This window comes from Phacochoerus africanus, chromosome 9 (genome assembly GCF_016906955.1).
Source record: "Phacochoerus africanus isolate WHEZ1 chromosome 9, ROS_Pafr_v1, whole genome shotgun sequence".
Lineage (NCBI taxonomy): Eukaryota > Metazoa > Chordata > Mammalia > Artiodactyla > Suidae > Phacochoerus > Phacochoerus africanus.
This window is the reverse complement of record NC_062552.1, coordinates 4,637,105-4,660,314: the sequence shown is the minus strand read 5'-3', so window position 1 is coordinate 4,660,314 and position 23,210 is coordinate 4,637,105. Positions and strand designations below refer to the sequence as shown.

The 23,210-nt window shown below is 49.3% G+C and overlaps 1 protein-coding gene across 4 annotated transcripts in view; it reads right to left on the bottom strand.

The window, feature by feature from the left end:
- Positions 1-23,210, bottom strand: part of RREB1 (ras responsive element binding protein 1) — a 128,135-nt gene that overhangs the window by 40,681 nt on the left and 64,244 nt on the right. For 3 of the 4 annotated variants that reach the window (XM_047795632.1, XM_047795631.1, XM_047795629.1), the window contains exons 3-6: positions 21,293-21,416; positions 20,475-20,687; positions 16,217-16,306; positions 14,558-14,721 (exon numbers count right to left, since the gene is read on the bottom strand). In XM_047795632.1, the coding sequence (XP_047651588.1) occupies positions 14,558-14,721; positions 16,217-16,306; positions 20,475-20,645 (425 nt within the window). In that variant the 5' untranslated portion in view covers positions 20,646-20,687; positions 21,293-21,416. Of the gene's footprint in view, positions 1-14,557; positions 14,722-16,216; positions 16,307-19,232; positions 19,943-20,474; positions 20,688-21,292; positions 21,417-23,210 lie in introns of those variants that run through there. The other variant, XM_047795630.1, reaches the window with a different exon arrangement.

Below are 23,210 nucleotides of genomic sequence, written 5' to 3'. Positions count from 1 at the left end.
CAGAGCTGACCGCAGCCCAGCCCGCGTCCACCCAGGGGAGGTGAGAGTCACCACCTTCCCTCGGACAGGCAGCCGCTCGCTGCATGGACTCTCCCCTTCCCTAGGCTCAACTCCGCCACCTCTTCAGCCCTCCTGCACAGCCCGTGCCAGGAGTGACTAGTCCCAGGAGGGACTCACATCTGTGCTCTTAGGTGAGGGGGGCCATCACCTCTGGGGAAAGCAACTGGCACCCCCCCCCCCCCGCCAGTCCCAAGAACGCCTTTCCATGGCCAACAGCTGGAAACCCAGAGTCAGGCCAATCCCCAAAGCCCCAGTCCCTGGGAGGGTGGAGACACCGAGGTCACCAGGCTTCATCTCACTTCGGCCCCCGAGGGGGTGGCCCTTAGCCTTCTTCCCTGACGGCAGAACAGAGCCACGCCGAGGCGGAGCGAGATGACTATCTCCGTAATAAGGGGGTACCCAGCTGCTGTTTGCTGCTCCCCAGCCTTTTCTAAAAGGAGGTTGAGACGTGAGGGGGCTGGGCCTTGGAGACGGCCTGCCCTGAGCCAGAGGGAAACAGCGTGGGCGTGGGGACACCAGCACTCTACGACTTAGGGCCAGCAGCAGATGGCCGAGGATGCATGGGGTAGACTGGAGGCAGAAAAGATGAAGAGGCTCCAAAGAGAAACCTTACTTGCAAATACCACTAGGCCACAGAGCCCTTGCCTGTGACACTGCAAAAGTTCACAGCCCCCTTCCAGCTATGCGGGACGAACACGCCACACACGGGCCTTGGCTTGCCAGGTGACACACATGACCACATGACGCGGGGCGGGGGAATGCTCTATCTACCGGCGCCCGGAGAGGGGAGGGCCCGAGGCGTGCCTGCAATCTCAGCTGTAGCCCCCACCACCACAGGCCTCAGTCTTCCCGCCTGCAAAACTGGCACAGCCTCTGGCGGGAGCTGGGTTACATAAGCAGAGAGGGAGCCCCATGTGCGGGCCCCGAATCCAAATGAACCCATTATGCAACTGCAGCTCCGGTTTACAGAAACACAAACCCTCTCCCTGTTGACAGCCAAGCTCTCCATCAACGCAGGGCCCTGAAGGAAGCAGAGAGAAAGGCCCACCAGCACGCACGCGCTGGGAGGGGGGCCCAGGGTGGAAAACACATGTGCTAAGATTTTTGCACTTCTTGCCCGCTTTTTTGGGAGGGAAGAGGGTGCAAAATTTGCTGCTAATCACCTTCCTTAACAAATCAGAAAAACGTTGACAGTTTCGATGTTTGCTAGCACCAGCTTGTTCAGCCCAAACAGGTTGGGCAGGTTGAATATTTAAACAAAGGCGGAAAAATGTGAGGTAGAAGGCAGGACGTGCTACGTGGCCTGCAGCCAGCACCCTGCAGGTTCAAGTTTGTGATCTAACGCTGCCACCAGGCTGGCTCGCCCAGCTCTCTTCCTTCTCACTTGGCCACCTTCACGTTATAAAACTAAATAGGACACACGCTCCGGACTGGCTCAAAGTTCTCAGGCCACGGGACGAGGGGCGTGTGCAGAGAAGGGAGCAGAGGCCAGCGGCCCGCGCTGTGTCCCACCCCAGCAGACGTCTGGCCTCTCACGGCGGCCAGGTTGCTCAAGGGCGGGCGAGCAAGGATGCTCCTGATTTTGATGCCATTCACCAGTTTTACTGGGTGCAACCAGCCGAGCCTTTGGAATACTTCAGCAAGATAGGTCAAAGATACCACACCACCTGCATGCAACATTTCTTCGCATCAGTTTAATCTGCAAAACAAACCAACAGACGAGCACTACCTCTCCCAAAAGAAAAGCAAACCTAGGTTAGAAATCTTAGCATCCAGATGGCTATATGGTAAGAAATGATTTAATTATGAAGCAGATCATAAATATGAGAAAGGGGCCGGTGTTTACACCTCCTCGCACTTGGATGGTCCTCTGAACCAGCTCGCTCCAGTGTAAGTGAACTTGAACCAGTCCTTCAGAGGAAAAAGCAAAATCAGAAGTGAGAGACCGCCATAAGGACGGTTTTCAAATATCCTTTCAAAGCCAATAATAAGCTCTGTGGATTGTTAAAAGGGTATTAGAAAATAGAAAACAAAGCAAAGGACAGATATTTTGAAGACTGTCAGTCTAGCAAACACAAATCACACTGTACAAGAGACTGTCGACTGAAATGGGTCAACTTCCATCTTTGTGGAATTCCCACTGCGACACAGTGGGCTAAGCTGTGGCGTGGGTTGCAGCTGCAGCTGGGATTCAATCCCTGGCTCAGGAACTTCCATATGCCACGAGGGCATAGGGAAAAACAAAACACAAACCAAAAACTTCCAGCTTTGCTATTTTCTTATATTTTGTATCTTATGTGAAGAATAACACTGTGTGACATGTCACTCTGACCTGTTCTTTTTCTCAGAGAAGAGTGTTAGCCTTCTACTATGTGCAGATTTCCAAAAAGGAAAAGTAAAAATTCTGAAAAGGGCCACAGACTCTCCCCTAACAGTATAAGTGCAAATCTCCCCTAAGGGTATAAATGCAAATCCACATGAAAAATATACAATATCACAAAACGAGAAATCAAAAAAAAAAAAAAACCCAAACCCAGAAGTGTTCAAATAATGAGGATCTGTACAATTCAGAAAAGGTGTATGGACAGTTACCCTACAAAACACTACGCTCTGACCATCATGTTCTTAGGATGCAGCCTGAAATCCTCAAGGTCAAAGGGCACAGAAGAAATTTGTTGGTTTTGTAGATATCGGCATGTAGAGGGGACCAGTGGGTTAAACTGTCTGCAGGGAGAAGGGAAAGAAGGGAGCTACAGTTTATTGACTATCGTATGTGAGCCAGAGGCTTGATTACATTATAATTTATATAAAATTAATGATTGTATCATTTAACCCTGATAATAAACTCTGGGAGCAAAACATCACCCCCATTGCAGACCCAGAAATGGTGGCCCTCTTCCTCCTGCCTCTGAGCATCCTTTATCAGATGTAACCAGAGAGGAAGGAAGAGCTCTCAGAGGACCCACAGAGAGGCCACCTTTATTTAAACAACTGCCTAAGTTAACATGAAAGCATACACGGTTTAATTCTAGCCAATGAGATGTAAAGAAAGGCTAAAAACGTTTAAATATAATCAAAAAATAAACTCATTTGGTGACAGATTAATAATGCTATTGGGGGAAACTGGTAACTTAAAACATTTTGCTGTGATAAATATATTTGCAAACATTCACTCTCGAGGGGAAAATTCTGGGCCTCTTAATGAGGTAGACTCTCGAGAGAGTGAAAAGCATATTAAGCGGAATGATCAGGGAATATGACTTTCTTTTTCCTCTGGTTAAAAAGAAAAACGTTTCACCCTAGCTAAGAAAAGGCTTTCTAACCTACACCCGAAGCGTGTCTGACTAGTTCAGAACAGGGTACTAAATACACACAGAAACTGTCTCGATACCCAAGCACACTTGTGAAACTACCAATATTCACCAAAGACCCAGCCGAGGGGAGAACTGCAGGTCCGGCCCAGTTCAGACAGGCGTGCTGATGGTGCAGAGACGACACGAACATCTCATTCACACAAACCCTCCAACAATCTTTAGTTTATCATCTTCTAAGTGGACCCGAGTGTGTCAAGACCTCTGAGCAGCCCTGAAAGGTATTTTCTCCTGATTTGTCTTTTCCCCCTAAGGAACAGAGACTTAGTTACAGATAAAAAAAATGGTATTATACGGAGTTCCCGTTGTGGCGCAGTGGTTAACGAATCTGACCAGGAACCATGAGGTTGAGGGTTCGATCCCCGGCCTTGCTCAGTGGGTTATGGATCTGGCGTTGCCGTGAGCTGTGGTGTAGGTTGCCGTCGTGGCTCGGATCCCACGTTGCTGTGGCTCTGGCGTAGGCTGGTGGCTCAGCTCTGATTAGACCCCTAGCCTGGGAACCTCCATATGCCATGGGAGTGGCCCAAGAAATGGCAAAAAGACAAAAAAGAAAGAAAGAAAAATGTTATTATATAATCATTATTCCCTTCTTTTTCTTTTCCTTTTTTTTTGTCTTTTTAGAGCCTCACAAGAGGCATATGGAAGTTCCCGGGCCAGGGGTCAAATCAGAGCTACAGCTGCCAGCCTACACCACAGCCACAGCAACGCCAGATCCCAGCTGTGTCTGCGACCTACACCACAGCTCACGGCAGCGCCAGATCCTTAACCCACTGAGCGAGGCCCAGGGTGGAATCTGCGTCCTCATGGATGCTAGTCGGGTTCGTTACCCCTGTGCCACGACGGGAACTCCCTCTTCTTTTTTATAGCAGTATCTCAAAGGAAACAAAACGTTTATCTAGTCCTGGGTAGTGTGACCCTCAGGCTTCTTTCCTAAAATAAATTCTCTGCATTCAATCTGACCTAAGACCTTCCTTCCCTCCAAGGAGTACGCCAGGCACCAAGCACCTGCTGTGCGACTCGTTTCAAGACGGGCGGGGCCGGGCCTCTGCATGCTCCCCCCCCCCCCCCCCCCCCCGCTCTTGAGGAGTAGCAGGTGCAAAGCTAGTTGCGGGGTGCCCTCCGAAACTCGATTATGACCGCGACAGATTTTCACAGGGCCCTTCCTCTTGCTGGGCTTGGAGGGTAAAGAAGTGACACTGCCCTACCTCTGCTCCTTCAGTCCTTTAATGCTGGCCACCTGTTCAGATGCCCAAGTTCGGCAGTACACGCCAAGGGCTGGCTGTGTCTAAGCATCTGAGAGTTGTGTGCTAAATTCAGAGCCTCTGTGGTCTCGTCTGTCACGGAGCAGGTCACATTTCTGAGCAGCGCATGCTTTCTTCCCGCATAACAGGAGCACATAAGCCTCTGCTCCTGAAGACTGCCCACTCTCCGGCAGCATCCTCAGGGCCTGCACCTGCTGTGCTCGGGGGCAGATAAAGGCAGGCCCACTGCTGGGGGGAGCAAGACAAGCAGGAATTCCCTTCCTCCCCTGCACCTCTGACACCCACACCTGGACGGTTACACACCCCTGCTCTCTGGAGGGTGTGCCGGCGCCCGAGGGGACCTCTTCTGAGGATGGAGGAGTGAGTTAGAAAAGCCTGCTCTGGCTCCTGCCAGGGTCTCTCTCCTGCGTGTCCCTAACATGATATGCGCCCCACGACCCCCCTGCACAGCTCTAAAGGCCGTAGTTCCTAAGATGAGGAGCAAAATGGATGTTAATTCCCTATTTTATAATTACGATCTTCCAAAGAAAAAGACCCATTTCAGAGATTGGATTCTTTCCAAATGAGATCCCTTTCAATCCTTTCAAGTATCATCACTTCTTCACAGCTTTGCCGTCTGGCACTTTCTGGAAAGTTGTGCAAACTGCAAAGCTCAGTGCCCTTTTTCCTACACTGCACGCTCCCAGAGGGCGGGCCCTGGCTCAGTTTCCCAGGTTTGTTTTGGAAGACAAGCACGGCTCAATCCAAACTTTCAACATGGGAGCAGACTGATAAGGAGTTCTGGGAAGTTAAAAGCGGGAGCCACAGGGATGTTTCCGTGATACGTGTTTGCACTGTGATGGCAGCCCATTATTCTGCTCAGGAACTAGGCTATTTAGAAAGGTTTGGGATAAAGGATTTTTCAAACCTCAAAAACATGAGAATCTGCAGACAGGGATGTGGCAACTTGAAAAACTATACCGGATATGATACTAAATTGAGATAGTTTCTCCTCCAAACTTTTTCAAAATAAGCTGTAACCGGCATCACTCTAAGTCTCCCTATTTACCAAATATACAATTCCTTTTTATTTTTTTACATTTGTAAAGTTTTGGTGGCGTTTTATTTATTGATTTACAACGTGGTGATAATTTCTGCTGCACAACAAAGTGATTCTGTTACACTTTACACTTGCTTGCATTTATTTATTTATTTATTTATTTATTTATTTATTTATTTATTTATTTTTGTCTTTTTAGGCCTGCACGTGTGGCAAGTGGAAGTTCCCAGGCTAGGGGTCAAACTGGAGCCGTAGCTGCTGGCCTACCCCAAAGCCTTGCCTAAAACCTACACAACAGCTCATGGCAACGCCGGATCCCTAACCCACTGAGCGAGGCCAGGGATCGAGTCCATGTACTCATGGACCCTAGTCAGGTTTCGTTAATCACTGAGCCAGGATGGCAACTCCCCACACTTGCCTTCAAACGAAATTTTAAACTCTGTGTGCAGTGTAGGTAATGGGCTTATTAATGCTACGCTGCAACTATCAACATGACCACACATAATTTGATCTGCTACCTGATTCTGTGAAATGTTTTTTTTTAAATAAATATGACGGTTCTACTGGTTGACGGCCCTCTCATAAAACGACGGTGAAGGAAACACTACAGAAGGACTGATCAGCCTCATAAACAAAGACAGCAAACGAACTCTTATAAAATGACTCCTGGCCAAAGGAGAGTTGCTTTATAAAGTGGGTAGCTGCAACGAGTATCTCCTCATCAGCTAGGAATAACCGGAAATGGAGAAGGATGCAGCTCTCGAGGTCCACACTGTGAGATGCACAGTGAAGCCCTCTAGGGGTTAAAGCAACCAAAATCTGGGGTGGAGTCCAGATCTGCCTCCTCCAGCACGCTGCTGGGCAGTAAACACGGGCAAGGCGGGGCTCAGCCAGGAAACTTGAGTGCGAGCACACATACGCAGGCACACGGCACTTGGGCTCGTGTAGACGACCTTGAGAACAGGGTGAGCCGGGGGCTGAGGGCAGGGGCACTGGACCAGCCTTGTGCGATTAGGCCTCGGAGAACCCGACCTACAAGTCCACACTGCAGGGACTCACTTCACAGAGGGGTCCTGCAGCCCTGAGGGGAGGGACTGACACTCAGCACAGAGTCCTGTCACAGGTAAGGGGGCCAGGGCAGGTGACAGTGAGGGCAGAACAGGGCCCTAGGGGTAGGTGCCCAGCCCTGGCCATCGGCTCCCGGCTCAAGAGTCCCAGCTGCTGCCACAGATCTTGAAAGCAGCAGCAGCAGCAGAAGGAAAATGAGAAACACAACTTCTTGGTCTTGAGCAGCAAACACACAGTTCACTGACTTCCTTTCACGCCTAGAAAAATCAAACAAGGACGCAGCTACTCCAGACTCGGGTCCTCACTCTTCTTTTTAATTCCTGCACACACATCCCAGCGGGGCTCTGGCCCCTGATTAATGTAACACAGGTATTTGCTCAGGAGAGATCACAGCTCACCACTGGAGTATCAGATTCTGGAACAGATCCACCGGGACAAATAAATCTAACTCTACTCTCTCTGGCACATTTTTGTAAGTGTTTTCACATTTTTATACACATTTTTTTCCAAAAGCACAGTTTCACCAACAAGTGAAGGTGGTGCTGATTGCGACTGAGGACTGAAAACCAAGTGCTCTTTTAACGCATTGTTTGCGATTTTCTGCAGAGAAGATGAAATAAAGGCAGTGTGATCAACTCAAATATTCTAAATAAAGTTTCGCTGTTTAAATTACCAGTTTAATCTAGGAAAGAACAAAGGGAAAAGTAACTTCTTCATTCATTTTCTGGCATTATACGACTGTTCAGCCATTACACCTTCCCTCAGCGGCACAAAGAACGACACTAATGACCATTTATTTAAATTTATTTCTCAGTCCTAGTTAACTAACCCTTATCTTATGTGCTTGGCATGTGTTAAATCATGAATCCCCTGCAATGTTCCAACTGGCACAGTAGCACCACCTTCTGCAGATGAAGGAACCAAGACACAGGGAGGTCAATGAACCTGCCAGGGTCACACAGCTCGGAGTGCACACCTCTCGAAGGTGATCACAGGGGTGCCTTCAGCTCGGAAAGTAGCAACTCAGAAAGACCCCCGACCCAGCACATTTCCATGGTACCCTACAAGCCTTCAAAATGCTTCCACAAACACTGCATTCGAGTACAAGTTCTGAGTGAGGTTTTGCTATGCCCTGTTGTTATAGCAGAGAAAACTGAGAGATTTCTGAAAAGTTCTACAGAACTGGGACTAGAACTCGGCTCAACGATTAGCCCTCTCCTTCAAATCAAGATGACTCACAATAAATGAAATCAGCACAAAATCCAAAATTAGCACAAATGAACACCCTAAGGCCTGCTTTAAAAATACTTGTAGAGGAGTTCCCGTTGTGGCGCAGTGGTTAACGAATCCGACTAGGAACCATGAGGTTGCGGGTTCGGTCCCTGCCCTTGCTCAGTGGGTTAACGATCCGGCATTGCCGTGAGCTGTGGTGTAGGTTGCAGACGCGGCTCGGATCCCGCGTTGCTGTGGCTCTGGTGTAGGCCGGCGGCTACAGCTCCGATTCAACCCCTAGCCTGGGAACCTCCATATGCCGCGGGAGCGGCCCAAGAAATAGCAACAACAACAACAAAAGACAAAAAAAAATAATAATAATAATAAAAAATAAAAAAATAAAAAATAAAAATACTTGTAGGGAGCTCCCATTGTGGCTCAGCAGGTTTAGAACCCAACCAGTATGTGTGAGGGCACAAGGACGTGGGTTTGATCCCTGGCCTCACTCAGTGGGTTGGTTAAGTATGTGGTGCTGCAAGCTACAGTGTCTGTAGGCCGGCAGCTGCAGCTCCAATTTGACCCCTAGCCTAGGAACTTTAAGGGCTTCAGGTGCGGCCCTTAAAAAACAAACAAACTTGTAAACAGCGATTTACAAAAAACTCCAATATGCACTGTTCATAAATGAGAAACATATCTTAGGGTACTATCAAGAGCTGTGCTATAAAAAATTCAAGGTCATTTCTGTTTAACCACTTGTACCCAAACAACATGCCACACTCAGCAGACCCACGAGCAGCGCGGCTGAGATCGGCTAACTGTGAATACCACACTCTACAGTAACAGGCAACTGTTTCGAAAGATGGCAAAGTTGAAAGAGTGCTTTTTTCTAATATGCAAAGTGACAAAAAGCTACATCAATTATTTTTCATGGCCTCTAAGCTTAAGTTCAAACCTCGGCACCGACTTTGATCCTAAGCAAGTTTCCTCTTCTGTGAAAAGGGATGATAACTGAATGAACCTTACAGGTAGAACATACAAAGATCAATGCAGATCGATGAGGAAACAGAAGACTTGAACAATGTGTAAATCAGCTGAAGTGACAGTACATCAAGGGTACACTCCACACAACAGAAACAGTATGTACATTTTTCTCAAACAGACATGGGACATTCTCTAGTTCAGACCACATGCTAGGCCATAAAACCGGCCTCAATGAATTTAAAAGAATGGAAATCATAGAAAGTACGTCCTCCAACTACAGTGGAATCAAATCAGAAGTTAATAATAGCAAAAAGTTTGGCAAGTTGCAAATATGGGGAAGTTGAACATATTCCTAAATAACCAAAGAAGAAATCACAGAGATATTAGAAACTACTTCGAGATGAATAAAAAAGAAAACACAACGTACACAAATTTATGGGATGGGATGAAAGCAATGCTTAAAGGGAAACATACAGCTATAAATGCCAGTATCAAAAAAGTTCTCAGTCTAATCTTCTACCTTAAAACACTGGAAAGAGGAGCACAAACTAAACTTAAAGTAAGCAGAAGAAGGGAAATAATTGTGTTTAGAGTGGAAAACTCATGAAGTGGAGAAGAAAAGGAGCAAAGGAATATCACAATCGAAAAGTTCTTTGAAAAAAAAACAATAAAACTGACTAAATGTCCTGCTAGACTGAGTAAGGAGTAACACTGAGGAGACTCAAATTATTAAAATCAGGAATGCACGAGGAGACATTATTCCTGACCATACATAATAAATAGGATTATAAGGGACACTATGAACCACGTATGCCAAGCAATTATATAACTTAAGACAAAATGGCTAAATTTCTGGAAAAGACATAAGCTACTGAAAATGACTCAAGAAGAAAAAAAATATGAGCAGACCTACCATAAGGAAAGACACTGAATTAATAATAATTTCAAAACTTCTCAGAAAGAACAGCCCAGATGCTCACTGGGGAATTCTACCACATACTTAAAAAGAACTCTTCACAATCTTTTGGAAAAAACGGGGAGGCGGGAGGTATTTCCCAACTCACTCTCTGACGCTAGTATTACCCTGATATAAAAGCCAGCAAGGACAACACAAAAACTACAGCCTATGAACATAGGCAACAATCTTTAACAAGATACCAGCAAACTCAATCCATCGACATAGGAGAAGGTGATTATCCATTGCGACCAAGTGGGATCTGTCTCAGGCATAAGGTTAGTTTACCATCCAAAACACAGGAAAGGACAAAACCCCCCTGACCATCTTGATAGATGCAGGAAAAGCCTCTGACAAAATCCAACACCTTGTCATGATAAAAACAGCCAGCGAACTGGGAATAGAAGGGAACTTCTTCAAACTGACAAAGGGCATTTATGAAAAACCTGCAACTAATAACATACTGAACAGGGAGAGGCTGGCAGCTTTCTCCGCAAGATCAGAGATAAGACAAGGCCGTCCGTTCGCTGCATTCACTTCCATTTAGCATCGTACTAGAGCGGCTTGCAGGGTCAGCAGGCAAGAAAAATAAAATGCATCCAGATCAGTTTTATAAGAAAAAGGAAAACTATCACTATTTGTAAATGACATGGTCTTAAATTTAGGAAATATTAAGGAACCCATCAAATAACTATTAGAATGAATGAATGAGATGAGAAGAATTGTAGGAAACAAAATCAATACAAAATTCGAATTATTTTTTCTTTTTTCCTTTCTTCCTTTTTCTTCTTCTTTTTTTTTTTTTTTTTTTTTGCTTTTTAGGGCTGGTCCTGCCATATACGGAAGTTCCCAGGCTAGGGGTTGAATCGGAGCTACAGCTGCCAGCCTACACCACAGCAGGATATGGGCCATGTCTGTGTCCTACACTACACCACAGCTCACAGCAACGCCGGATCCTTAACCCACTAAGCGAGGCCAGGGATCGAACCCACATCCTCATGGATACTAGCTGGATTTGTTTCTGCTGTGCCACAAAGGGAACTCTTACCTTCTTTATTAGCAATGAACAGTCAGAAAATGAAATTAGAGAACAATTCCATTTACAATACCACCAAAAAGAACAAAATAAATACAAAACTTGCACTCCAAAAACGATAAAATGATACTCGAAAGAAATTCATTAAGACCTCAATAAGTGGAAAGTACCCTATGCCAAGGCTATAGTCCTGTTAGGACGGCGCCCCCCAACCTGCCCCCGCCTTTTAGGAACCCTGTAATTACCCCAGCTGCCCTTTTTTGCCAGACATTGATAAGCAGACCCTAAAATTCTTATAGAAATGCAAGCAACCGGGAATAGTCACAACAATCTAGAAAAAGATCCAAGTTCCAGGATTCTCACCTCTCAATTTCAAAACTTTCCAAAAAGCTACAGTAATCAATACAGTGCAATGGGGGAAGGAGAGTTTTTAAACAAATCGTACGAAAGACTGAACTTGGACTCCTTCCTGACCCTATACACGGATATTAACTCCAAATGAACTGTAGACTCAAATTTAAGAACTCAAATGATGAACTCAGGGGATTTCACTCCACACCTCCCAGAGTGGCTGTGATAAAAGAGACGGACAGTAACAAGTGACAACAAGCACGTGTGCAACTGCAGCCCTCACACCCTGCTGGTGGGAATGTGAAATGTCACAGCCGCTCCGGAGATGAGCTTGGCCACCCATCCCGCAGAGCGCTAAACATGGATTCCCCACAGCACCCAGCAGTCAATCACACGCCCAAGTACCTCCCTGAGAGAAACAGCAGCACGTGTCCACATAAAAAGCTCTACAGGAACGATAGCAGCAGCATTACTCATAACAGGCCAAGAGCAAAAACAATTCAAATGTCCAAGTAATGAAGAGGTGAGTAAAATGTGGTATGTCCATACAGGGGGCTGCTACGTGACAAGAAAGAATAAGGCAATTAATGCAGTTCCGGTGTGGCTCAGTGGTAAGGAACCCGACTAGGATCCATGAGGACAAGGGTTCGATCCCTGGCCTCACTCAGTGGGTTAAGGATCCGGCACTGCTGTGAGCTGTGGTGTGGGTTGAAGACAGGGCTTGGATCCCACGTTGGTGTGGTTGCGGCGCAGGCTGGCGGCTGTAGCTACAATTCGACTCCTAGCCTGGGCTGGGAACTTCTACATGCCACGGGGTTGGCCCTAAAAAAACAAACAAACAAAAAAAAACTGAAAGAAAGAAAGAAAGAATAAAGCATTGACAGATGCTACCACGTACATATATGAATCTTGAAAACATTAACGTTAAGTGAATGAAGCCGGTCATAAAAGACCACATATCATATGAAAAGTCCAGAAGAGGTGAATCCAGAGGGAAAGTGGACGAGCCCTTTCCTAGGGCAGAGGGTGGGCAGTAATGAGAAGTGACTGCTAATGGGTACAGTTTCCTTGTGGGGGTGGGGGGTGGAAACGTCCTGAAATTGAGTAGGAGAAAGCAGGGAAAGTGTCCAAGAAGGAACAGGCACTACCTTGGGGACCAGATTTTGAGAGCTCAAATATGCAAGGCATATTTTCTTTTTTCTTTTTTTTTTTGCAGGGGGATAGGAGCAGCAAAACAAAACAAATGGCAAACAGAAGGCAAGTGATACTAACAGGCTGATGTAAAAAAGGTAAAAAATGTATTTAAACAGTGATGGTATTTACTTCCTGCCGTGTGTGTGTGTGTGTGTGTGTGTGTGTGTGTGTGTGTGTGTGTGTGTGTGGTTTTTAGGGCTGCACCTACAGCACATGTAAGTTCCCAGGCTAGGATCCAATCGGAGCTACAGCTGCCGGCCTACACCACAGCCACAGCATCGGAGCCGCATCTTCGACCTACACCACAGCTCACGGCAATGCCGGATCCCTAATCCACTGAGCCAAGCCAGGGATCGAACCCGTGTCGTCATGGAGACTTGTCAAGTTCGTTAACCGCTGAGCCGCGATGGGAATTCCCATTTGCTTCCTGCTTTGTACTCCCAAGAGGAAATGAGGAGCAAAGGGGACTGGAATTTACATGGATTAAAAAAAAAAAAGTAAAACACTTCGTCACAATTCTTTAAAATACTGATACCTTTCATAAAGTCAGACTCTACCTACTTATAGGAGTTAAGACTAATAAATCCACGGGCCTCAAACTGTTGCAGCACTACTCAGAAATGCAAATAACAATAACCACTCACACTGGCTGAGGGCCTAGCATAGGACAAACTCGCTCTCTCCTCATCCGCATCAAGGTGCAGGGAGGTGATCACTCTCCAAAAGCTCATTTTAAAGAGGAGGAACAAAGGTCAAGCAACTTGCTCGAGGATGGACAACGTGTAAGCCGCAGGGTAGAGATCTGGAAATCAGGCGCCTAATTCCGAATCCCGGCACTAGGGTGTCCCGAGGACTCGATCAGCGGATCATCGAGTGGTTCCAGGTGGAATACACTGGGCCATCTCAGCACTCAACAGGATAAAATGTCAACTTCACAACCACGTAAAGTTTTCTTTTGAAATAAATGTCTAATAAAAATGCCAGTCAACTTTGAAAGAGAAATCAACATAATGCCTACAAGGGACTATGGAAAAATAAAAATAGTCCGAGTTTTTTTGAGAACGTGAAATTTTGAGTCCCTTTCAAATGTTTTCCTAAAATTCCAATGTTTCTAAAATGTTTATGTTAAAAAAAAGATCATTAAAAAAATTGGTTTTACCCCTTAAAACGTAAGTCATCACTCTATCAAGTGCATTTTCCACTGGTTCCTCCCACAGCATTTTAACCTGTCCATCACCGAGCTCTCACCCCTTGCTGAGTGAGCCGCTCTCTCCCTCAGGAAGTAAATTCCTGACATTTATCAGATTTTCTTTTTCTGCACTTTAGCCTATCTTATCCTGAAGCTCTAGAACAGCCCACTTAACTATTTATTCAACGCTCCAGAAATGTTTCGCCTGCAGGGAATCTGGTGGGCCTATTCGAAGAAGAGTTTTCAGAAGGCAAGGGTAAGCCCGCCCATCCTCTGGTTCCTCTGGATCTCATCAGCTGCCCACCGCTGGCACCTAAGCAAACCAACTCCAACTGGCACAGGGCCACCCTGAAGATCCCCCAGGGGCCAAAGTTCTAGCCCGGGAACAGACACACCTCTAATACACAGGCAACTGCACACAGCAGGCCGCCGGCGAAACCATCTCTGGCTCTTCTATACTCTTTTTTTTTTTTTAAACTTTTTTTTTTGTCTTTTTGCCATTTCTTGGGCCGCTCTCGCGGCACATGGAGGTTCCAGGCTAGGGGTCCAATCGGAGCCGTAGCCACCAGCCTACGCCAGAGCCACAGCAACGCGGGATCCGAGCCACGTCTGCGACCTACACCCCAGCTCACGGCAACGCCGGATCTTTAACCCACTGAGCAAGGGCAGGGACGGAACCTGCAACCTCATGGTTCCCAGTCGGATTCGTTAACCACTGTGCCACCACGGGAACTCCTCTTCTATACTCTTGATGCCTAAAGAGCAAGATGGCTCAAAGGCACTTTGCTTTCTGTCCACCTCCAGCCTCCAGCCAGCAGGCAGAGACTGCCCTCACCCACCTGTGCATGTTCCCGTTGGTGGTAAAAGACTGGCCACACACAGTGCACTTGTAAGGCCTCTCCCCAGAGTGTACCAGCATGTGGCGGTCCAGGGAGCTGGCCGAGCTCAGCGACTTCCCACAGATGCTGCATGAATGGTCTGCCCCTCCAGTGTCCGTGTTGTGCTGCAGAAAAAAAATCACACGGTCACTTAGGAAGATGGATCAAGAGTCGACGATTACGAAATGCAAATTCAGAGCTTTATGAACAATTCTCAGCTATTTTGTTTGTTTCATTTGAAATATCTTCCCAAATATCAAGATCTATCACGGGAGTTCCCGTCATGGCGCAGTGGTTAACGAATCCGACTAGGAACCATGAGGTTGCAGATTCAATCCCTGGCCTTGCTCGGTGGGTTAAGGATCCGGCGTTGCCGTGAGCTGTGGTGCAGGTTGCAGACGAGGCTCGGATCCCGCATTGCTGTGGCTCTGGCGTAGGCCGGTGGCTACAGCTCCGATTCAACCCCTAGCCTGGGAACCTCCATATGCCGAGGGAGCGGCCCAAGAAATGGCAACAACAACAACAAAAAAGACAAAAGACGAAAAAAAAAAAATCTATCAGGACCACAGGCAAATCAACATTTTGCAGGATCTTCCATTCCCACGGTCCAGCTTTGACAAGCACTACTTCCGCAAGGCTCAAAACGTGGAGTCTCTGCAGGTCTTTCTTAGAGACACACGTAGATGAACCGACCGCAGGCATTAACGTGAGCAGAGGAAACGTGAAATAGGCTCCTCGCGTTAATTCCGAGTGTGATTACTCAGTCTAGCCGTCAGGGAACGAGAACCAAAACCTGCCTGGTTGAGAGAGTTCTGGCCTCTGAAAGGTGTGGAGGAGGAACGTTCCTATCCAAACCCAAGTTACCGAATGACGCTATCATTCGCCACCATTTTCTGATGTGAATACTGCCGAGTCTTGCTGTTCCAGGTTCGTCAGTACTTTGTCATGAACCGGCCATGGAAGGCAAGGGAGAAGCACAAACCCCGGGACAAAGAGTAAAAGCTGAACGAGATCCCAAGTCAAGGAAATTCCCTGCCACGTGATGTAAGGACAACTAGTCTCACTGTAGGGTGAGAAGATGTGCTTCACGCCGACCAGTCGTGTGTGATGGCAAGCCTTCTGTTCTATGTGGTCAGTGAGAGAGACGTTCGCCAGATTCGGAAGAGAAATCCTGTGTTGACCTGGGACTGTGTCACAATAACACAGACACAAAAACTAGTCCATAACCGCCCCTCAAAATTAAGAGCACATCAGACCTCCTTCTTTTTTCTTTTTTTTGTTTTTTCTTGTCTTTTCTAGGCCCGCACCCAAGGCATATGGAGGCTCCCAGGCTAGGGGTCGAATCAGAGCTGTAGCCACCCGCCTGCGCCAGAGCCACAGCAAGTCAGGATCGGAGCCGCGTCTGCGACCTACACCACAGCTCACGGCAACGCCGGATCGTTAACCCACTGAGCACCTCATGGTTCCTAGTCGGATTCGTTAACCACTGAGCCACGACGGGAGCTCCGTGCACTTCAAACCTAAATGAAACCCAGCCACAATCCATCTGTTGAGATAAAATCACCTCTCCTCCCTTGAGGAAGAATGGTTTAAACCAAAAACACAAATGCAGCAGCGAACCTGGCGAATGTGCATCGTCAACTGATGCTGCGTGGTGCAAATCTTCTCACACAGGGGACAGTTATAGGAAGACCGCTCCTCTTTCGTTTCCTGAAATGAGAGAATAAAAGGGCGAATCCATTTCCGCTCACCGTGAACCAGCGCCTCTCCTGAGCGTGACAGTGCACCCGTGTCTCCACGGCTGCAGAACCCAAGAGCCGAGCCTGGCGGGTCACCCTCCCGTCTGCCCTCAGTTTCCTCGTTGGCAAAACACGGAAAATGGTGGCATCTACTGCACCACCCTGCGGTGAGGATGACTTCAACCAGCACATGGAAGGCACTGCAAGAGTGCCTGATACAGAGTAGGTGCTCAATAAATACTACTGTGCTGGTTAGACACCATTCAGTTCATTGGCACTGACAGCTGAGCTAGAAATGGGGTGTATTTCTCCCCAAGGCTGACCAAGACGGCAGCCACTACTTTCTACCTGGTCTCGAGGCCCCCAGGACCCTGACCTTAGCACGAGGGCTCAAGGAGTTCTCGTGACAAACGCACCCCCGCGCCCCGAGCTGCTTGCCCCTGCTCCTAAGGGAGTGAAAGACAGGCAGACAGGAAAGACAGCCCAGGCAGACCTCTTTCACAGAGGGCAACCAGAGAACCTGCTTGCCGCTCGGCGAGGGGGCTCATTTCATGTTCCCCCAAACGAGCTTCCTTCCAGCAACTTAATTCATGGGGAGTTCCTCTGGCCCCAGCCCTCATCGCCGCCTCACCCACGCAGTCCCCATGCGCCACAGCTCCCTGTCCTCGTGCCCCAAACGCACGGGTATCGAGGCTGGAACACCTGCTCCGGGAGTGTGGAGCAGGGACGCTGGGAGACTGAGATCAGCGGACTGCCAAGGGTCAGCAGCATCACCTGGGAGCCTTGCGGACCGCAGGGCTCCAGCCCAGGCTCGTGGCTTGCTGAATCAGAAGCACGGGGTGGGACGAGAGCTGAACCCCAGAAACCTGCCTGGGTCACAAGGCCCCAGAAGATGCAGACATGTGCCTGGATTGGGGGGGGAGGGTGTACTAAGCTGGGTGATGGGAAAGGTCACGCAGAGTGGGGGCGAGGGGCCACAGGAGTGCTAACGGAAGTGGGAGGCCAGGTGGGGCGCTGCCTCCAGGCCTGGACCCTCAGGCATCTTTCAACAGACCATTTTTTACTTGTACTGGTTTGAATGAGCTTCTGTTCTTTGCAAACAATACCAATGACTGAACACTTAGCATGTGCTCAACTCTGTACTTATAGCGGGGTTTTTTTTTTTTTTCTCGACCATAAGAGAGAGCCACTATTACGGACCCCGTTTTCTGGATGAGGAAACTGGGGTACAGAGGGGCACATAACCTGCCCAAGTCACAGAGCTCTTAGGCAGCAGGGCCGGGATTAAAACTCAGGCCAGGGACTAGACAGCCCACACCCCAAACCACCAGGCTGTGTACAACTAACCCCAAAAGGATGAACCCCAAAGCAAGGAAGCAAAACACCCCTGTGTTTGGCTCATGCGAGATGATGAACATGGAAGGCACCCTGGAGACCACGGAATGAAGGGCACACCAGATGGGTGGGGGTTCAGTGACCCACAGCGGGTCCAGCACACGGTCCCGATGGCGCCTCCTCGCACTCTTCAGAGACTAACAGGCCTCTTGTTATGTGATACACACCTCGTCCTAGTCTGCAGTCTCGGGTCCCAGAAATAGGTATGCCAAACATTTTTTCACTCACAAATTACGAAAAAAAAAAAAAAAAAAATCACAGATGTGAATTCTAAGGAAGCGGATGAACCCGGAGACAGTTAAAAAAAAAAAAAAAAAAAGAATTCCATTTGTGGCTCAGTGGGTTATGAACCCAACTGGCACCCATGAAGATGTGGGTTTGATCTCTGGCCTTGCTCAGTGGGTTAAGGATCTAGCATGGCTGTGGCTGTGGTGCAGGCCGGCAGCTGCAGCTCCGATTGGACCCCTAGCCTGGGAACCTCCATACGCCTCGGGTGCGGCCCTAAAAAGAAAAAAAAAAAGTTTGCTTTTTTTTAAAAGAGATTCATTGGTAGGATGGAAATAAAAGATAAAAAAGCCAGGCCTCCAAGTAGCCAGCCTCTTGTGGATGCAGAATCTTCAAAAAGTCATCCTGCGTTCACCTTGAGGCAGCTGCCAGACACACTGAGTGGCCCCTGCACCTGACAGGGTTGACTCTGAGGTTGACTCTGAACTGGAGCCCAAGCCTCCTTGGGGCAGGTGGGGCAGGCTGCAGACTGCAGCCCAGGTTCACGAAATCCAAGCCCATCTGAGAGAAGGAAGTCTTCAGACTCAGATTTAATATTTTTAAAACGTATTTTTATAGTTAAAAAAAATTTTTTTTTGAAGTATAGGGAACTATATTCAGATTTAACTTTTAAAAACAAATCAAACAGAAAGGGAGCACTGCAATGCTGGAAGAGGCCCGGGGGGAGGGTGCCTGAGTCTAGTTCCTGCGGCTGTGCTGGTGGAAGGAGCGCGCTTCCTGAGCTGACAGATAAAATTAGCAGCTAATGTGATAACTAACCATCCCATAATGAAACAATCTGGCACCCGTGTTGGCGTCCGGCTGCGGCTAATCTGCCCTGGAACTCTGCTGGCTGCTCTGCGACTTCTCCCCAGGGCGCCCTCCCAGCCCACCTGCCGGCCCAGGCAAGGACAGGGTGCTCTCCTGCACTGGGCTAGGTTTTTGAATGCACTGTTTTTCCCACCCGACCTCTGCCTCTGGCCCAGGGCTCCTTTCAGAAACTAAGCCAATGCCTCCGAGGAACCTCGGAGGACACAGGAGGACGATGGAAATGGCCCAGGTACCCCTGCGGAGTCACTTCCGCTTACCAGGCAGGCCTGGAGGTGCCACAGGTCCCCGCTACGGCTCTACCTACTGTCTCTGGACCCCTGGGAGGGACCAGGGGCTGGACTTGGGCCAGCTCTGCTGGGCTGGGGCAATGCTGGGCTCTTTAAGGAAGAGCTCGGCACCTGCAGTACCTGGCTAGGTGTATACTGTGCCATGGGGGCGGGATGGAGATGGATGGAGAGAGATGGATGGACAGTCACGTGAGAGTGGAAATAAACCTTTTCTTCCCAGAGCTAGCGCTCCTTCTTGGCTCAGGCCACAGTCAAACAGGCTGAGAATTTTCTCAGGTCCCCAAAGGCAGAGAGGCAGGCGGAGACAAGGGAGAAAAGAGAGAAGAGGTTAGCAGTGCTCCGGTCCCGAAGCCTCGCTCCACTCCGCGCAGCCTCAGCCCGAGAGAGAGGAGAGAGAGGTCACTCCTACGCTGCTGGGGGGACGTCAGGCTTGTATGACTTTTCCTGAAGAGCACGTAACTCATGCTGTATTTCAATGAATTCATAGAAAAGCATCGAGGCTGTGCTCAGACAATTCTGTTTAAGGTCAGTCACCATAGGATTTTTCTTAAAAAAAGGAAATTAACTCACAAAAGCCCAACAGGTTTCCTTTCCAGTTCGCCCCTGGTCCTGAGACAAACTTGGAAGATAGCCTTCTCCCGAGGGTTCGGCGGGACTCCATTAGATCAATGCCTACTGGGGAGACCCTGGGCGGGAAAGGGGAGCTGCTCGCCTCCCCCTGGAGTGTGGCCATGCCCTAGAGCTCGCTGCCGACAGGACAGCAGCAGTTCCCCGAGTGCCTGTGTGTATGTTACCTAGAAGGCCCAGCTTAGCTTTCCCCGGGAGGAGGCAAGGCCTTCCTGACACCCCGCTCCCCCCGCCCCCGCCCCCGATCTCCCCAATTCAAGAGGAGGGCATCGGGCAGCCAGAAGGAGTTCTCTGGAGCCCAGCTGCAAGCTGTCAACGGCGGAGGCCACAGTGGGGCTCTCACACAGCCAAGGGCTTATCGCTACCCAACCTGGAGACACTCGAAGAACAAAATCAAGGTGGCATCACAAACCCACTTGACCAGCTGCGTGAGAGAGGGAACAGATTGAGTCACAGGAGAGGAAGAAGCTGAGTTCCCCAGAGCCTGCTCCTGGAGAGAGCCTGCATTTCAATCAAACCAGGGCCCAGAGTAAGGGTGCTTTCACTGATGCTGACGGCACAGCGTGGAAAACTCCCTCTAGGAGAGGACACCGAGGTCAGCTGGAATGTCACTCTTGAGAAAGGATTAAGGCCTCCGGGTGGGTCCGGTTAGCTCTGACCTCGTCCGCGGGTCTGGTGCAGGAAGCTGGGTCTCGAGGAGACACCCTCCGCCAGTGTGGGCACACCAACGCTTACCTGGTTCCTGCGGCCAATGCGACTTGGTCCTGGAGGCTTCGAGGGGGACTTGACGTTCTGAGGGCTCCCCCCGTTCTCGGCGACCTTCCCCACGCTCATGACCGCCGACATCATGGTGCTGATGGAAGACAGGTCTGGACCTTCCAAGCCAGCGGGCGAACTCGACGTCATCGGGACGAGGGTTCACACGTCCAGGAAGCCGCGGCCACAGAACTGAAAATCGGAAATTGCTGGGTGATTGCTAGGAGGTTTAGGCTTCTGTCAGGGTGGGGCTGGCCGGGGCCACCATCACCGCAGGTCAGGTGGAAACCCCTAAAGGCCTCCTTCTTCACTGCAAGCTGACACTCATGCCCACAGGACGGAAGCTTCCACCTGAACCCGTGCTGTCATAGCAACACGAACTGATACGCTTGCCTCCTTTCTGAGCAAGTGCCACTTACACAGCCGCCCGAGGCAGGTCCCTCTGCCGCTCCTGAGCTTTCGCTGGGCAGAGAGGGAAAGGCCACCATAACTAGGAAGGCTGGGAGCTGCCATCTGGCCAGCACCCTCCTGACAGCCTAACTCACTTACTACTATGGGCGTGTTCTCAACCCAACAACTACTGGAGAGAAACCTCTATTTTCACTTCACTCTGGGCTGCAATATCCTGATTTTAATGGGGAGCCCAAACAGCATAAAACAACCGAGAAGCCAAGGCTATCGGATAACCAAACTTCAAATCAGCATGAGCAGGACTGTTTCTTCAAACGTCCCCGCAGGTAATATCCCCGGACCCCAGACCAGGGACAGGAGGAAAACCCAGCCCCCACTGCAGGTACCTCCATTCTCTGCCCCAACCGCCAGCCAGCAGCAGACCTTCCCCCGCTCGAGCTGGTCCACGAGGAGGAGGAAATGGGGCTGCCTTCACTTCTTTTGTTCTTCTCGTGGTATCACCCGTTGACACTGGAAGGGAAGCGAAGGCAGAGAAGCTCAGTGAGGGTCCCTCCACTCAGGAAGAACGGGGACCGGACGTCCGCCATCCCCCCAGAGCACCAACTACATTCACGAGAAGGCAGGGGGCGCGGCGAGAGGAGCTGTCTCAGGCTTCTTGTTCTTCCAAAACCACATTCTGTGGTTGATTTGCAGCCTTAACTGATGTCCCTACAGTGCTGTCACCTCACTCCCAACAGCCACAACGATTCTGCGGTATTTCACACGTTCTCCTACGTACACACATGCAGGAGCTTCCTTTCACGTGCTCCCTGGATCCCAAACAAGGGTCTCAGAGGCCCCCTGAGCGCCACCCACTCACACCCCCCCCCCGCCCTCCCAGAAAGTGACCAAGGACAAGGCAGTACACGAGCTCACTGAAGGCTCGGAAACCCAGGTGACAAGAACAGGATGGGTGCGGGGAACTGCAGCCACAGCCACGTCACTGCCCAGGCCTTCCCGGGGGCACTCCCTCCGCAGGGGCCTGTGGCTCTGGGTCCGGCCGGAAACAAGCCTCCAGGCCGACCGACTGTCCCCATCTTGCACAGGACGTATTCTCCAGCCTTGTACCCAATGAGCCTAAGTGTGGGCTGAATTCACCAGCCCAGTTGCCTCGAAGATGGAACTCATTACCTCAGGAGCAAAGTGGATTCTGAGCAGCAACCCCCAGAGAACACGACTGCCCCACGTCGAGGGGAAGTGACCGAGGCCGTGACAAACGCTGACACCCCAGGAGCTGCACACGTGTCCCGCAGCAGAGCAGGAGAGCCTGGGCCGAACCTTTACCAAGCGAGGCAGCCACCAGCTGAGAGGTGCGCGCTAAAACCTTAGCGCAGCCAAGAGCACCTTAAGAAGGGACGGTACCTCCCTTGCCGAGGGACAAACGTGCCTTGCTTGTCAGCAGACTGTTGGGGGACTCGGACCTGATGGGGTTCCAAGTGTGGAGGAAAAGGACCAAGGGCACAAGCACACGACGAAGCCTGCCACCCGTCTCCCCCCACACCTCTCCCTCTTTAGGGCGGGACCTCCCCGATGGGGAAGCCGGTGAGGGATCAGGCATTGTCCCCGCTGTGGCTCAGGCTGCAACTGTGGCTCGGGTTTGATCCCTGGCCCGGGAATTTCTGCACGCCCTGGGCGCAGCCCCCAAAGTAAATAAATAAAAAATAAAAACAAAAGAGGAAGGCTGTGTCCAAAACTGAAAAAAGAACCTTCAAAGCTGTTGTCTTTCCATGAGGTTTCCCCCATGGGGAAGATCATTCAAACCTATGAAAACTTGTGCTTCACAACTTCCCATGCTGACTGTCTCGGAAAGTTCCTTTGGCAGACTCCTCTCTGGGAAAAAGCACGCAGCACGAGTACATACACACATAAGCAGACACCCACACCTCATTTTTTTCTTAAAGAATTTTCAACAAAAGTATCACCTGTTCTCCAGAACTGGTCTCATCAATCAGCATATGATTATTTGCTGGCTTCAAAGAAGTGGACACCTTCAATACCAAATCCATCTCAGTCTTTTCAATAGGTTTCCCTACAGCTGTAATGTACAGCAAGTAATCAAGTAACTGACCAGAAATCTTCCTTACTATAATTACATTATGTCAGGAAGAAAAAAGTGAACCTTTCCATCGAGTTGCAGTAGGAGTTGAGACGATCTCGCTTTTGTCCTATGGCTGCACTTAGATGGCAGAGTTTACTCAGACCAGGAACAGACTTGAGCAATCAGCTTTAGGAGAAATATAAAATTGTAAGCTGTAAAAAATATAC